This window comes from Pelodiscus sinensis, chromosome 3 (genome assembly GCF_049634645.1).
Source record: "Pelodiscus sinensis isolate JC-2024 chromosome 3, ASM4963464v1, whole genome shotgun sequence".
NCBI lineage: Eukaryota > Metazoa > Chordata > Testudines > Trionychidae > Pelodiscus > Pelodiscus sinensis.
In genome coordinates, this window is record NC_134713.1 from 76178224 (window position 1) to 76195913 (window position 17690).

Genomic DNA, 17690 nt, shown 5'->3' on the forward strand with positions numbered 1-17690 from the left:
AACTTGGATCTATAAGAGATGGGTACTAGATAAAGCTGGATTTAATTTAAAGCTAGGACAATCAGAGTCACTAGTTAAGACAGCAAGAAAGAAAGAACTGAATATGAATGGAAAGGGCTGCCTTATAATGGAGTAACAAATCCAGTAAAAGGTCTAAGGATTAATGACTACTTCGTTGCACCAACCTGATCTCCTGCTTTGAGAAAGTAACAGATTTGTTAGATAGAGGAAATGCAGTGGATCTAATCTACCTTGATTTCAGAAAGGCATTTGATACAGTACCACATGGGGAATTATTGGTTAAATTGGAAAAGATGGGGATCAATATGAAAATTGACAGGTGGATAAGCAACTGGTTAAAGGGGAGACTACAGCCGGTCATACTGAAAGGTGAACTGTCAGGTTGGAGGGAGGTTACTAGCGGAGTTCCTCAGGGATCAGTTTTGGGACCAATCTTATTTAATCTTTTTATTACTGACCTCAGCACCAAAAGTGGGAGTGTGCTAATAAAGTTTGCAAAGGACACAAAGTTGGGAGGTATTGCCAATTCAGAAAAGGATCGGGATATCATACAGGAAGATTTGGATGATCTTGTAAGTTGGAGTTATAGCAATAGGATGAAATTTAATAGTGAGAAGTATAAGGTTATGCATTTAGGGATTAATAACAGGAATTTTAGTTATAAACTGGGGACACATCAGTTGGAAGTAACGGAAGAAGAGAAGGACCTCGGAGTCCTGGTTGATCACAGGATGACTAAGTGCTGACATTGTGACAAAGCCGTGAAAAAGTCTAATACGGTCTTGGAATGCATTAGGAGAGGCATTTCCAGTAGAAATAAGGAGGTGTTAGTGCCGTTATACAAGGCATTGGTGAGACCTCATTTGGAATACTGTGTGCAGTTCTGGTCTCCCATGTTTAAGAAGGATGAATTCAAACTGGAACAGGTACAAAGCAGGGCCACTAGGATGATCCGAGGAATGGAAAACCTGTCTTATGAAAGGAGACTCAAGGAGCTTGGCTTGTTTACATTAACCAAAAGAAGGCTGAGGGGAGACATGATTGCTCTCTTTAAATATATTAGAGGGATAAATACCAGGGAAGGAGATGAATTATTTAAGCTTAATACCAATGTGGACACAAGAACAAATGGTATAAACTCTCACCCCCAGATCACCATCCAAATCCTCTGCACCCCCCCGCCCCAAGTCATAACTCCCTCCTAGAGCCCATACCCCCTCCTACACCTATCCCTGGCTATGCCTACACTACTTTTTTTTGCAGAAGAGGCAATGCAAATGAAGCGCTCATTAGCATTTTCTTATGCTTCATTTGCATAATCTCTTCCGATGCCTTTTGCGCAAAACAAGCAATGTGGACATGTCCGTTTTCACAAAAACCCCTTTTTGCGCAAGATCCTTATGCCTCCATTTTACAGGCATAAGGATCTTGCGCAAAAAGCGTTGGAAGAGATTTCCTCTTCTGCAAAAAGTTCATAGTGTAGACAAAGCCCCCCAGGCCAAAATCCTCTCTTGCACCCATATTACCTCTCTGACCCTATACCCTAATCCCCTGACCTAGGTCACAACCCCCTCCTTCACCCAAACTCCGTCTCAGTCCTTGCACCATCTCTTGCACCTCACTCCCTTATCCCATACGCTGTTATGCATTCACCTTCGCACCTCCTCCATTGAAAAGTGGAGTGGCCCCCCACCAAAAACTATTGTCCACCCCTGTTCTAATTTCACAGTGTCCAAACACATTCTTGTAACAAAGACTTTAGCCTAAAAAAGCAAGTGTCCTTGGATTGCCCTTAAAATATGTCTTCCATATGGTAAGTGAATTACATTGCTGAAAAGCACCTGGCCAGTTTAATATAATTTTATAGAAGTACTTCAAGTCTAGTGGTGACCAATAAAACATTCACACTAGTAGGAATGCTGATATCTCTAGCATGCAGCCACTTGTCTGCTATTCCTTCCAGGAGAGGGCAATAGTACATGGCCAAATGGGAAAAGCGATATATGAAAGTAGCAGCTTATTTTTTACTCAGTTATGGCAGAAATAGTGTTCACAAGAGGTTTCAGGGTAGACTCATGAAAAATATTCAATTAGGAACATTCATAGTATGTATCAATTGCTTGTTGTATAAAACAGATATTCTGTACTCTTTATCTGATTACCAGCTTCCCAAAACTCTGTAAATATAGATATCATGAAACCAGACACAAAAAGGAAAGAGATTAACAGTAGGAGGAGAGATAAAATAATTTTCTCTTTTAGGAAATTCTCTAAATAATTAATAATGTTTCTTAGTTTTACAGTGTAGTTTCATACCAACTGAATAAAAATATAAGTTTAAACACTTCATTTGTTAAAATAAATAAATTTTGGGAAATTGACTGAAGATTAACTTTTAGTGAGAACCCAGAGTGTTGACTTGCAATTGCAATTTTTTAAAATTTAAATTTAAATTTTTATGAGAGAAAAAGAATGATTTTCTCTGCATCATGTCTAAAAAAGTGAACAGATTTTACTCAACTTCAAAAACAAAAAAGTCACTTTTGGAGAGGGACCAATGGGAATGGCAGCCAAAAAATACTGCCAAAAAGTTCTGAGCAGTGAAAACATGGGTTTATAACAGAAGGCCAGACAGAACAGTAACTAGTGCTCACTATTAAACAAATTATATTTAATAAAGCTGGTCAGAAAACTCAACTATTTTTTCATGAAAATTTGTCAATAAAAGATTTCTAGTCCGCTCTAAATTATAGCAGTACTAATAGTGACACTACTATTGAGAAAACACCTATTATTATTCTATTCCCCACTGTTAAATAGCTCAAAACTTCCAGAAAAACTGTATTTTATAGGAGCCCCAAATATTTAATTTTCAGTGTATATACATACAAAAATGTTTTTACAAAGTGTGGTAATAATGTGTGTGCTGGGGTAAGATACATTCATAACTTCTATGTATCCACGCACTTTTAAAAATGTAACAAGTTTAACTTTTACTTGTCCACAAAACAAAAAGTTATTTGATGAGCTGGAGAAAAGTCTGACTAATGCAGACAAAAAGCATTTTTAAAATAATGTTCTCTCACTACGCCCATTTTTTTAATGCTGGTGCTGAACATAATGATGCAAGCAACTAAATGTAATTGTACAAAATTATTGCTAGTGATTTGCATATGAAATACACACCTTTTACTGCCTCTAGTTGGCATTGTTTAAATAGGTTATAAATAGTACAGCTGAAAGGCTGCAAACAGAAAACAGTTTATGTCGGGCACATGCTATGAATGAAGAAATGCTCAGACACAATGTGCAAGTTGGAGAGCTTTCATCAAAACTAGCCAAGATGGAAAATGGTTCATTTCCTAATCACGCCCTTGCTTTGCAGAAGCCAGTCTACAGAAAACCTCATAAGTAAAGCACTCAAAAACATAGATTCATACCATCATGTGGGTACACTCTATTTGATAGCCCTAATGGTTTTCCAATTTTTGCTAATTAGTTCTACATATATGACAGCATCCAACATATGCTTAAAAAAAAAAAAAATCTTACCTGGAGTATTTTGCCACAAGATGTCAAAAGGAACAGCCATTTACTTGTAAAATATTATATTCTGAATATGAAGAGGAATGAGTGACACAAGTGGGTGAGGTAATACCTTTTATTGGATCAACTTCTATTTGTGGAAGAGAGAAGTTTTTGAGCTTCATGAAGATCTTCTTCTGATCTGAAGAAAAGGAGCTCTGTGAAGCATGAAAGCTTATCCTAAACTTCTGTACTGGAAACCAAAACACTGAGCCCTAAAAACAGCTTTCTATATTTAATTGAGAAATTAAATTTATTAAAATTATTACTGGGGCACTTTCCCCATCACTCTATTTATTAACCAAGGGCCACAATCCTTTACAATATATTGAAAAATGATTCATTCACTGTATGGAAACTGCAGAGGGAACAGTAATTTCATCATGCAAATAAAGTTGTATTTTAAAATAATGATCTACACACATCTCCTTCTGCTTGTTCTATTTTTCCAGAATCAGGTAAGTCCTAAGGTGGCATGCTGCTTCTGGTCTTGTTTTGAAGGAGAGAGAAAAGGTAGTCTGTTCCTCTTTTTACCTCCACAGTTAAATACTAATAAAGAGCATTCTGAAGATAGTTACACAGGAAAGGAAGGAATATAAATCTCCATTTAAAACACGTAGGAGAGAGAAGAACCTTCTACACTTGGGGGGGACCCAAAGCATTCCTCTGGCTAATAGAGATGATGTGTCAGAAAAGCAAATATGATTCTAGGTTGTATCAACAGTGTGTTGTAAGCAAAACTCGTGAAGTCATTCTGCCGCTCTACTCTGCACTAGTTAGGCCTCAGCTGGAGTACTGTGTCCAGTTCTGGGCGCCACATTTCAAGAAAGATGTGGAGAAACTGGAAAGGGTACAGAGAAGAGCGACAAGAATGATTAAAGGTCTAGAGAACATGACCTATGAAGCCAGGCTTCATGAACTGGGCTTGTTTAGTTTGGAAAAAAGAAGATTAAGGGGGGACATGATAGCGGTTTTCAAATATCTAAAAGGGTGTCACAAGGAGGAAGGAGAAAATTTGTTCCTCTTGGTTTCTGAGGACAGGACAAGGAGTAATGGGCTTAAAGTGCAGCAGGGGAGGTTTAGATTGGACATTAGGAAAAAATTCCTAACTGTCAGGGTGGTCAAATATTGGAATAAATTGCCAAGGGAGGTGGTGGAATCTCCCTCTCTGGAGATATTTAAGAACAGGTTAGATAGACATCTGTCAGGGATGGTGTAGGTGGAGCTTGGTCCTGCCTTGAGGGCGGGGGGCTGGACTCGATGACCTCTTGAGGTCCCTTCCAGTCCTATTATTCTATGATTCTATGATTTACAAAGAAAGTTTAAGTAAGCTTTGGGCAGGATCAGGCAAAAACACAAATACTTGGAGACAAGACTGCTATCAATTGCCAGTTCTTTATTTCATAAATTTTAAAGTCATATGGGCTAATTATATGTTTTCTTAGTTCATCTATCAGTTACTAAATTGGGATCAAAATTGTAGAGGAAATGACGGTTATTCAGAAAACAAAGATGTTTCATATCAGATTTACTCTGGAGAAATCCATGACTACTGGCTATTTTAAATAGCTAATACAGGGGTCAGCAAGATATGGCCCACCAAACCTGTTTGAGCTGCCTCATGGTCGCCATGCTGCCCTCCTCCCCTGGGTCAATCAAGACCCAGTGATGGGGAAGTGCATGCTATTATTCGCTGTTCTGAGTGGATGACACCTCTTTCCCCCACCAAGGCACGGAATGCCTAGAGAAAGCCACCTGCCGTTTTGAACAGTGAATGCCTTTGCGCACTCCAAGGGCATGTGACACCTAGAGGGAGCTGCCCGCTGTTCAGAAAGGCTGGCAGTTCCCTCTAGGTGTCATACACTCCCAGGAGGGTGAGGGCAAGAGACTTCACATGGTTCCCCACTCCCAGGCAGAAACTGGCCTTGGGGGCAGGGAAGCACATAAAGTTTCCTTCCCCCTCCAGGAGCATGCAATGTCTAGAGGGAACAGCTCCTTCCACCTTAGGCCCCACCCTGTCTGCCTGAGAATCTGCCCTTTCCAGAGGTGGAGCTGGTCCACAACCACTACCTACAATTCATGAAGTGCCCCCCCTCTGCAAAAATGATTGCCCACCCCAAATTAATACAATTTATGGAATGGGTTAGAAAAGGATATTGTGAGAGTCTGGTGAAAAGACTGTGTCAGAACTAACTTCTTCCAAGACAATTTGAAATACTTCTTCCTTTGAACTAGTTGTCTGAGGGCATGTCTTCACTTCGGGCCAGATCAATGGAGCAGTGATTGATCCAGCAGGGGTCAATTTATCACATCTAATATAGACACAATAAATCAATTGTCAATCACTCTCTTGTCAACTCTGATACTCCATCTCAATGAGTAGCACAAGGGGAATTGATAGGAGAGCGTCACCAGTTGACACACCGCAGTGAAGATGCTGCGATAAGTAGATCCAAGTACGTCGACTTCTCCTAGGTTATTCATGTAGCTGAAGTTGCGTAGCTTAGATCGATCTCCCTGTATTGATCTTGTAGACCAGTCCTGAGAGACTGCAAGGGTATTAGCTTTGTGTTTCATTGCACACTATAAAGTGTCTCAAAGCTTTTGAGAATACAATGGGCTCAAAATCTTACTTTTCCCTGAGGTCAGGACTGAAGAAGGAGAGTCAAATGAAGGGGCCCTCAGCTCAGAGGTGTCACCAAAACAAATGTAAAATCTGTGTGAATAAAGTGAAATGGGAAGCCTGGGGGCCTCAGTGAACATGATGTACCCCCAAATTTCTTTCAAAGGGTCTGTCTGAGGCCTAGTCTACACTATCTGGGTAAGCTGACCTAAGTTATGATACTTCAGCTATGTGAATTATGTAGCTGAAGTCGATGTAGCTTACGTCGACTTACCATGGTATCTGCGTGATTGGAGACACTCTATGGTTGAGTTAGTGAGTCTTCACTAGATCCACTAGAGTAATCCCCATTGCATTGATCGTGGCAGCATCGATCCCTGGTAAATGTAGATACTACCTGACATTTCACTAGCTGATAAGCAGCAATTGCAACCCGAGATCTTACACAGGAATCTTCTTCTAGCCAAATTTATTTGACAACACAATTATATGCCACAGCCTTTTGCATCTGTGAAAAGAAAACACAATCTGCTCAAAGAAATTTAAAAAAAATGGAGGGAATATCACAGATAAAATCCTAACCTATTTAACTTTTGCGTTAAATTTAAAAGGGGAAAGACAACCTTTTATTTTATTTATAAACAAAAACTGGAGTACCGCATGCTCCACTCCCTATGTCTGACTTTAGGCACAGGTTAATCAAAGCTGCGTTCAGTACAAATAGGCCCAATTAGCACTGAACCACTGGAAATCCTTCATGTGAAGCTGAAGGGAAAATAATTAAGAAAAGACGACCCTCTTCCCAACTACAGTTAGTGGGAGATTCCCCTTTCCAACATCTTTCTCACAAAGCTGGGGAGCAGGAGTCCACACCTTGTCCTCCCATAGTCACCATGATTAGGGTTGCCAGATGGTTTCAACAAAAATATCGGACACGCTTGACATTACATCACAATCTACATTACATCTTATTTAGAAAATACCGGACATTTATATTTTCTCAATTTGTTTCCTGAACAGAAAGCTCAAATACTGGACTGTCCAGTACAAAACCGGACACTTGGCAACCCTAACCATGATGGGAATAGTGGGGGAGAAGAATGTTCTCCTAAACTTTCCAAAGAAGTAACAATTTATGGTTCCATTAGAAGAATAACATGCTAATTGAATAACAACTTACATCCAATTATCTTACCCCCACCCAACATTAAATAACTAATTTTCACAGCTTTGTAATAAGTAGCTGTCTCCATTTTACAGAGGTGGGGAAACAGACCTTGAAGTTATACTGGCTTGCACTAGGTTATGCAACCATTCTATGGCATACCCAGTTTATTTTCTGGAAGGGGCACAAGTTTGTGTAAGTAGTGTAGTTTGTTGAGAGACAAGAATGTAGTTTAGCTGTGGTTTTGTGCCTGTAAAGTGGCACCCGCAATATAGTAGTTAGGGTATAATTCAGGATGAGCGATGTAGGGGTATTAAATGAAAGAAACTACTTCTGTCATGAGGTGCTGTGCTTGGGCTTGCAGTGATGCTGAAGATTAGGAAAAACAGACAACATGGAAAGGGCTTATGTCCCTAACTTTACCCTTTATTTTTTAGTTTTATAACAAATGGTGATTCTAAACAGTTCTCTGATATTATCTCAATCTCTCTTTGTCTGGGAGCACAGTGTATGTAATGCTTTACAGTTTTTATTTCTAATATAGCACCCCAAATATACTAGAGCTGCATGTTGCTCTGCACTGATCACTCTAACCTAGTGTTTTGCAATTGGTGCTCCGTGGAAGCCTGAGGTTCCACGAAGCGAAAGTAGGGGTTCTGCGAGGAGCCAGCCCTCCTCCGCCGCCTCTGAAAGAGAGAGTGCCGGCTAGCCAGCTTTTTAAAGCAGCAGCACACTTGTTTCTCTTTTCTCCCTGGCAACGCAGAAGCATAGAGAGGCGGGGCAGAGGTGAACAGTTGCTCTCAGCTGGCACATTATGGGGGTTCCAGACAGGGATGACCCCATGTGACCCAGAGCAGGGAGGGAAGCACTTCCCCTCCCTAAAGGAGCCAGCGCATGCTGCCTGAACAGCTGGGGCTGTGGCACCCAGTAACTTAGTTCTGCGGCCTTTCTGCGTGGTGAGGGGGATGTCAGGAGACCTGAGGCTGCGCAGCTCCAACAGTGCAGGCAGCGCGCTCTGCCCTGGGACTCACTGCACTCTCCCTCCTCCCCGCCCCAGACGGCATTGCAGAAGTAAGTTGCTGGGGTGCAACAGCCCCTGATGTTCAGGCAGCGCACACGCCAGCTGTTTGGGGAGGGGAACTGCAGTCACACTTTTCCCGGAACCCAGAGGTGCTGCAGGATTGTCAGGTACTGGTCCCAGCTGCCCCTGTCCCCTGTCCAGAACCCCCATGAGTACCCTGTCCCCTGCCCCCACCAGCACTATCCCCAGCACCCAGCAGCACCCTGTCGCCAGCCCCAGCACCCTGCCATTCACCTTAGCACCCAGCACCACCTTGTCCCTGGCCCCAGCACCCTGCCACCCACCCCAGTGCCCAGCAGGACCATGTCCCTGACCCCAGCATCCTGCCCCAGCACCCTGCCACCCCACAGCACCCTCTTCTCGGCCCCAGCACCCACTAGCACCCTGTCCTCTGCCCACACCAGCACAGTTGGGACCACATTAGTGAGGCGTGGAGGTTTTGGAGGGGTTATTTTGCATCTCACTTGTGTGGCCCCGACTGACTTCTCTGTGAGTCAGTGACCCTTGACTCAAAACAGATTCCCCACCCTTCTCATAAATGAAGACAATGCTAAAACCTTTTCAGTTTGACATAATATTTTATTTAAAAATGAAGCTTGGCCAACATGCCCCCAATTGGGGCCAAATCCCCATCTCACTGCAGCATCATAACACTCCTGTACCATCTGACCCCAAATCTGAGCCTCTTACATCCCCAAACTCCTGCATCCCCACATCCTCAGTCTTCTGCCACAACACTCCTGCACCATCCACACATCACAAATTTGTGTCCTGAGCCTGTCATACTCTCAGCCTCCTTGCCCTGAGCCCTTCACATATCTAACACAAACTCCTGCACTCCCACATCCACAAGCCTGTGACTTGCTTGGAACCTAACCTTCCACCTGAGCCCAATACTCCCGAGCCTGGAGCCCCCTCCCTGAGCCAGCATCCCCTTCTCCTGCATTCAAATTTCCTCCCAGAGCTTGCACTTCTCACCCCTTCCCACACCCAAATCCCTCATTCCCACCCCAGAGCCCACACCTCCTGTCTCAACCCAGTGAGAGAGTATAAGTGCTGGGGATAGCAAGTGATGGAGAGAAGGAGAACAGAGAGGATGGGACCTCAAAGGGGTGGGGTCTTGGGGGAACGAATGTGATTTTCATGCATTGGTGGGTTCCCTCTTTTTTTTTCCTTGACAAACCTAGGGGTTCCTTGAAATTCTGAAAAGGGTTCCATGGCCAAATAAAATTGGGAAACACTGCTCTAACCAGTTCAGGAGTGATGTTGACTAGAACTGTGAAGGATGCGGTGATGCTTATCTTTCAGGATATGAGTGGACAGAGCAGGGAAAGGAGTTTGAAGGGGATGGGGGACTGATAAGCCTTCATGGCTCACATGTGATAAAGAAGAAGGAGATGTTAGAAACAGAAATATATATTTCTAAAAAGTGCAGAAAGCATGATAATTCACAGCAGTCATTGTTAAAGAACAATGTTGGCACAAGAACAAGTTGATATAAATTGGCCATGAATAAAATTTAGGCTGAAGATTACAAGAAAGTTTCTAATTATCAAAGGAGCAATGTTCTGGAATAGTCTTTCAATAAGAGTAGCGAGGGAAAACAATCTCAAAGAATTCAGCTCACCGTCAAAAGCATTGAAACTGAACTTGTATAAATCTGAGCAAGAACACAAATGTCTCAAGTACACTGTGCACATATATTATATATGTATCTATTTTGACAATGCTTTAATATATGTAGCTTTTTATTTTCCTTTCAGCTGAATGCAACATGCTAGCCCATGATAAAAAAAATTGTGACACCTTACTTTTTTTTTTTTTTGAGAAGAGCAGTAAAATTTAACAGAAATAACTCCACTTAATGTTTGAGTGAGCGATGTAATGAAATCTGTTTGCTGTGCTAGCTGTCTCCAGATTGGGCTGTAATTACACCACAGAAGGAAGAAAGGTAGCTGAGTCTCAATCTAGATCATTTATGTAAACTCAGCCTTCTTGTCAACGAAGTTCTCAGATTGCATGCATGCAAACCACAAAAATCATCTCCTATGAACAAACTAGAGACAGTGTCAAATTGCAGACTTCTGATATACCTTATATTCTTTCTGTAATTGGATTTAAAATCTGACAAACGAAGGTTAGAAAAACTTCTCTTGTTCTATAAATTTATTTAGAAGAGTAAAAAAACTGTGCTAATAGAAGACTATTCCTCGTTCCTTTCTGCCAAAAGATTGATGCTAAACATTACAAATTCACATTTATTTGACTTAAGTGAAAACAAGTGTCACATAAATCTGAGAAATGATTTAGGGTACAATTGTTCTGAAACAAATTGCTTGATTTGGAGGGAAGACTTTTTTCCCCCTTAAAGTGTTGAAAACCTCATTCTCTGAGCCAAGGCAAAGTATTTTATACATACAGTATAAAAACACAGGCAATCAATTCTCTTAACAGAGCCAAATTAATATTTGATTAAATAATTTAAAGCTCCTACTTACCATGCTTGACACATATTCTCAGCAAGTTTCTCAAATACTGAAAGCATTAGGCACAGAGTAATTTTACTTTGGAATACATAAAAACAGTGTGAGGCGACATAACTGCATATAGACAAATAAAGGATTTTTCCGTGTTAATTTACTGAACTGCCCTTCATGTTGATAAATTGGTACATTAATTCTTGACTTAAACAGCCCCTCTCTGGCAGTTTTAGAAAGTGTTTTTCCTGACACCTGCAGCTTCAGGCCCCCCTCTGTCCTCTCTAGTGCAGGAAAACCACAGGCCACCACATTGGCGCCATCCCTGGCTATGTCCAATCAATAAGGACTTATTTCCTGTCCATTTGCTGAGGTCACAGAAGTGAGTCTCATTAATTATTTCTACTGGTGCAGCCTCAAGTATGCTTCTGGCATGGCAAGTGAAAACTGTTTGACCTTTTTCCCCTAATTTTGTTTATAACATTTCCAAAGAATGCATGTTCATGTAGCAATGCGGTAAATGGGGGAAGAGGGAGGAGGAAGCAACTAGCAAATTTAGTTCTTGAAAAATACAGGATTTTTTTTTTTTGCCTTTTCCCAGCCACTATCCATCTAGTTGTTTTCTGCAAAAGAACAAGAACTTGTCTTTTTTTTAATTGTATGTCATGAAAATCTGGTCACAGCATAAACCATGTTTTCCAAAGCAGATCTGGCCTCAGAGGGAGGGAAGCTCTCCAGGGCCTCCAGTGCTCTGTTTCCATGGTAATGACATAGGTCAATAGCTGAAGTCACACCTTTGCCAGCCTTGATTGCTTCTTGCAACTGTTAGAAAACACATACATAATAAAATCAGTTTTGACAATATTTGGTATATAATTATTTCTAAAGATAAAGTAATGACTCAGTATTTACATTACATCTTGAAGTAAAGAGGACAGCTAAAGTCGAATTGCTCAGAAGCTCCCATACTATTCTCAAATATAAAGCTCCTCTATTTCAGCTTTTAACTACAATAAAATCCCAATCAATTTAAACTACACCACTTCTTTATAATTAAAAATGCTATAGTTTACAACTGTGTATGCAACAAAGGTGCATAAGACAGTTTTTGTACATCACACCAAGTCAACATATTAACCAAGCACTTCTTTTCTTGCACCCCATACATGGGTATCAAAGGTCAAAAAATGGATTTATAAAGACAAATGTTATATTTCATATATTATGTTTTTATGAATACAGATTTTCATAGTTCATACATATAAATTCCATATTTATTGTAAGAAAATGCACACTCATCTCTCCATCTTTTATATAACTTAAAAATATTGCTGTTTAGTCATGTGATTAAATTTGTTTAATATTTGTTAGACAACAGCAAATTTCCTCAAAAAATAGAACAAACTCAATTCTGCCATCAACTCTGCTATGCAAATGCAATGCACTTACGAGGGATGATGACTAAGGAAAATTATATCCAAATATTAAATAGAAAATTTTTTCCATGGGATAATAAACATTTTTTCGCAAATTGCTGGAGAAAATTGGCAAGTGTAAAACTTGGATAAAATGTCAGGCAACAGTTTGTATGCTTTTTATATGACTACATTTTGAGTTCTTTATGGTGGTCTTTCATTAAAATATATTTAAAATTGTTTGTATGATGAACAGTGTCCTGAGAGCATCAATAGAAAGAGATGAAATCTTATTTTTACAAATCATTACTGTTTGATTGCTTTTAACCTGTAGCCTTCACAACCATCCCAATCCAACAAAGGAGTGAAAGGCCAGGAATTAAACCCAGGTCTCTCATCTATTTGTCTTAGGGTATGTTTACTGGAATTAGACACCTGGGGCTTGCCCCTGCCAGCTGAATGGGCTAATGGGCTATTTGACTGTAGAGTAGACATTCAGGTTCAGGCTGCAGCCTGAGTTCTTGCAGGGTCCTCGGGCCTAGGCAACACATTCTCTAGCTAATGTATTGCACATGGTTTAATGGTAGTATCTCATGGTCATTGAATCAACATGTCACATGTTTTATTAAATACATAGAAATATTATATAAAAATTTTTTTCTCTGTGATATATTACAGTACACATCACCACAAATCACTTCTATTCAATATTATATACACCAAAATAACACTAACATATCTCGTTTAAATGACGGGGAAGTATCTGAGAACCAGAACTGTAAGTCATCCATTTTATATAAGCAGTTGTACTTATATATAAATGAATAACTTTTCTTATCTAAATACATACTAGAGTGAATTCATTATAAGTATTTGAGGATGTACTTGGCTGAAAGCATGTTATAGTACTTTAGTGTGCAAGTCTCAATTCATAAACAATTTATTCCCCACTTTAAGATAGAGTTTTCATGTATTGTGCTTTGGAAGAGTATTTCTCCTGAAGCAGAAGTGCACTGTTCAGTTAATTCAACACCTTTTCTTGTCTGTGTAAATCACCCACATATCCACAGCCATGAAGGATGGATGGAGTCAAGTGAGAGAAAGGCATTTTAACTGGGTTCTTTGGTTGACCCAACCTAACAGTAGGGTTTACAATTTACATGAACATGCTAAAAGTCTGTTGATGGACTGAAGCTCATTAATACAACCCAGGGTATTAGGGATGCAGAAAGAGATTGTTGGCGACAATGGACCAGAAAGACAATCTTGGAGGAAAACCTTAGGGACAGTCTAGCTACAAGAGGAAGCATAGTTTGAGGTTTACAGTCTGTTATTGCTTTTCAGCAGCCAATAAAGCCAAACCCCAGAAAAGGGAAAAATTTGGAGACTAGCATAAGGCGTGCACATTCTGTCAAAGGCAAACTGAGAACTCAACCCATCCACAAGCATGTCTTGTATAACTATTTACTAGTGATGTAAAATCCCGGTTAATCAGTTAACCGGTTAAACCTTACATTTAACTAGTTAACCGATTAAGCAGGATCCCATGCAGGAGGCTGGCAGCAGGATGGCATATCCTGCTCATAGGGAAAGTTTCTTTTTAACCCCATAAGTTATTTAGCTTATGCCCTGAAAGATGAGAGTTTTTAGTTCTTAAGAACTTTTAAACATTCTTAGCAATATTTGTTATCCATATACATGCTAATCACTTAACCTCAATTTTAAATTTGATGTCTTTCAATTTCAATGTTGTGTTATGAAAAAATAGGAGCTTCTGATATTATGAGACAGGATAAATACAAGTGGCTAGTTTTCCTTCTGTGTGCTATTCATTATTTGTATACTTCTTTATCATGTTCAATCTCATTAATTTCCTTTCCAAAAAAATCTTTCTAATCTCTATATGGATTTTTCGTCTTCTCTCTGTTCATAGGATTAATTCACCCACCACTGAAATACAGGCATCTTTACAATAATACTCAACATTGTAGGAGCGCACCGCACAGCACAACCAAAACGGCCTTTTTTCCGACAAAACTTGAGGACCGTCCACACTGCAATTGCGTTCTTCCGCAAGAAAATCAAAAGAACAGAGGGGTTTTTCTGGCATTTGTAATCCTCATTCTATGAGGAAGAAGCCTTTTTGCAAAAGTGCTCTTTTGCAAAAAGGTGTGTGTGGACAGTGAAGAGGGAGTTCTTTCAAAAAAAGAGGAAAGAGAAAAAAGCACAGGTGCTCTGGTGGCCATTCCATCCATAGCAATCACAGCTTACATGCAAGAGAGCTTCCATTCAGTCTGGACACTCTTTTTCAAAAAAGCAGACCACTTTTTCGATATACTTTTGCAGTGTGGACACTCTCTTTCGGAAGAAGTTTTCTCGGAAGATCTTCTGAAAGAAGCCTGTAGTCTAGACATAGCCAACGTGAACTTTGTATCTGTTGTATTAAAACTACCGGAGAAACTTTAGATATATAAAACATGATTACACAAACTGAATATTGCCCAGGCTAATGTCCCTAACTCTACTCTTCCAAGAAGTGTCAGAAGACCTTTAAGATCATCAACAGAAGGAATCCTAGCTCTAAATCTCATCCAAAGACAGCTCAGTGCTCTCAAACACAATGTGAGGATATTGGTTTAAAATAGATTTGGAGGAAAGAGAGCCACTCCTGAATTGCCAGCATTACTTTCTCAGTGTCATGGGCTTTCTTTAGAGCAGAGGTGGGCAGTAATTTTTGATGGGGGCCATTTCAAGATTTTGGAAAGTGGTCAAGGACCGTACCCTTCCATAATATTAATGGAGGAGGTGCGGAGTCTAGGATGGAGGATGGATACAGAGGGATTGGGGTAGAAGAGGGAATGTGAGGTCTGGGAATTTTGGTGAAGGAGGCAGTTGTGACCTGGGGCACTGGACTGAGGTGCAGGGGTTTGGGTTGTGACCCAGGGCAGGGGATTGGGGTGCAGGGTCTGGGAAGTGGTATGGATTCAGGAAGAGGACAGGTTTGGGTTGTCTGGGTTGCAGGGGCAGAGGGTGGGGTGGGCATGCCATAGGCAGGCTCTGGCCAGGAGACTTACCTGGATGACTCCCAGCTAGCAGTCAGGCACCTTTTCTAGGCATCCTACCTGCCTGTGCTGCCGAAGCCATGTGCATTGGTGAATAAGAGCCTGAGGGGAGGGGGAGTCGTGCTTCACTCACTGCCTTTTTGAAGAAATACCTTTGAGAATTCCTGTCTCAGTCACTGCTTCTTTTCTGATTCCCTCGCCCTGGAGCATGGAATGTATGTCCAGTGTCACTACTGGAAGTCTGACACTCCATGGTGGGCAAGTGAGGGAGTTGGCCAGAAATCGGCTAATGGGATTGTGCTGAGGGTATGAAGCACCACTGCCCCCTCCCACAGGCTCACAGCTGAGAAAATGGCCACAGCAGCTGCTTTTCTGAGGAGTGGATGGGGGCGGGGCAAGCAGGGAGTCTGCCTGAGTCCCCGCTGCATCCCCAAGCTGGATCCTGTGGGTTCACAGGCTGGATCTGGCCCTCGGGCTGTATTTTTGCCCAGCCCTGACTTAGAGGTACCCACATATTGACCATTTGACATCTAAAGAGCTTAAAAAGCCCCAGGTGTTATGACTATAGGTAGCTATGTACATTCATTAAACAAAATAATTAAGAACCCCACTTTTTCTCTCTTCCAACTTCTGAACAGAGTAATATCGCATAATTCCATTTCTACTGGCAGACCACCTGCCTTTCCACTGCCTATTCAACTCACAGTGCCATCAGCACTACTCTCCAGCCAATCTGCACAAGCAGGTTCTTCCTTTACCACCTGTCACCACTATTAATACAATTCTTATCCCCCTTCCAGCACATGGTTCAGAATGCAGGTAAAATGGATCAGGTTGGATTTCTGACAGCTGTCAGGCAGCATAGATTTGAGACTTGCTTCACCCATGGTCATGATGTGCTCTGCCTTCTAGTGAACAGAACCCTCCCATCAAGCCCTGGAAAATTATGAGAGTACAGTAAAACTCCAGTTGTCCAGCATCCCTGCTAGTCCGGCACCACCTGGAACCCGGAAGTGCTCCAGGCAGCTGGACAATTGGAGCTGCTCTGTCCCGGGCTTCCCGGTGTCAGCCGCTGGTCAGTTTCTGCAGCGGCTGACTTGGGGACGCCTGAGGCAGAGCAGCTGGGGTGTTGCCAGGTTGGTCCTGCAGCACCGCGCCCCCATCTCCCCCACCCCACCCCAGAGCCCTCATAGCCCCCCCTTCCGATAGGCATATCTGATAATCCAGCACCCCCTGGGTCCTAAAGGTGCCGGATTATCGGAAGTTTACTGTAGTTAGTAGTTGTTCCTTACTGGAAAATTAAGGTACAACTAGGATAGGTTTTTCGTGAGGAAAAATGATCACCCAATGTCATGAAGACATCTGTACAGACCAAAATAACTTGGGCTTCACCTGCTGCTTTCATTTTGTAGCATTCACTTTTTCAGTACTACGTACTAGGGCACATTTAAAATACAAGGGGCATTCAACATTGGCACTAACAAACTTTGGCAATATCTACCTCTCTGATTTGTCAGAAGTGTGCCAGCTGTGATTACTGGGTGTCACTGAGTGAAAAATAGATTTTGAAACTAGTAGTTCATTTTGTATAGCTGACTAGTGCCTTATCTGATGGCAACACCCTTTGGATGTTATCAGATTCAGCTGGATTGAACCAGTAATCTAGAAGTAAAGCAATCACTATTCACCATTCCAGTTACTCAAGCTACTCAATTCTCATGGTAAAATTGTCTATTCAAGACAAAACTGGCATATGTAAAGTGAAATTTAAGAGAGAAAATAGGAAAGTTGTCAGCCATAGCACAAATGTGGAGGAAGTGGCAGACCAAGCAGAATCATGTTGGATTCCTCTTGGAAGGAAGAGTTTATGCAAAAAGTCTACAAAAGTCATAACTTAATCCAGGGCTACTTAACACGCAGCCTGTGGGCCACATGCGACCCACGGCCTGTTTGTTTGTGGCCTGCAGTGCAGTTAGGGTTTAATCAGGGCTCAACATGCAGCTCGCAGACTGGAGCCAAAAAAAAGTAGTCAATATAATGGTCTTCTGTTGATATACGTTTTAGTAGTTTAATTCCTAGACTGTTGTCACTGCTCATTAAAAGTGCTGTCGTAAGGCTAGAAATTGGGTTAAAATTGCATTTTATTAATATCAACAGAACTGACTTAAATGAGCCCTGCGTGTGGTGTAGTCTTACCTTAATCTTTGTGTTTGTGCCCGTCAGTGTGAAATAAGCTATTTGCATATATATATATATATATA

General features: G+C 41.2%; 1 protein-coding gene across 2 annotated transcripts in view; it reads right to left on the bottom strand.

Annotated features, from left to right (window-relative positions):
• Positions 1-9033: 9033 nt before the first annotated feature.
• PDSS2 (decaprenyl diphosphate synthase subunit 2) overlaps positions 9034-17690 on the bottom strand; it is a 209698-nt gene continuing 201041 nt past the window's right edge. The window contains exon 8 of one of the 2 annotated variants that reach the window (XM_006123168.4): positions 9034-11774. In XM_006123168.4, coding sequence (XP_006123230.1) covers positions 11616-11774 — 159 coding nt within the window. In that variant the 3' untranslated portion in view covers positions 9034-11615. The remainder of the gene's footprint in view (positions 11775-17690) is intronic. The other variant, XR_012902618.1, reaches the window with a different exon arrangement.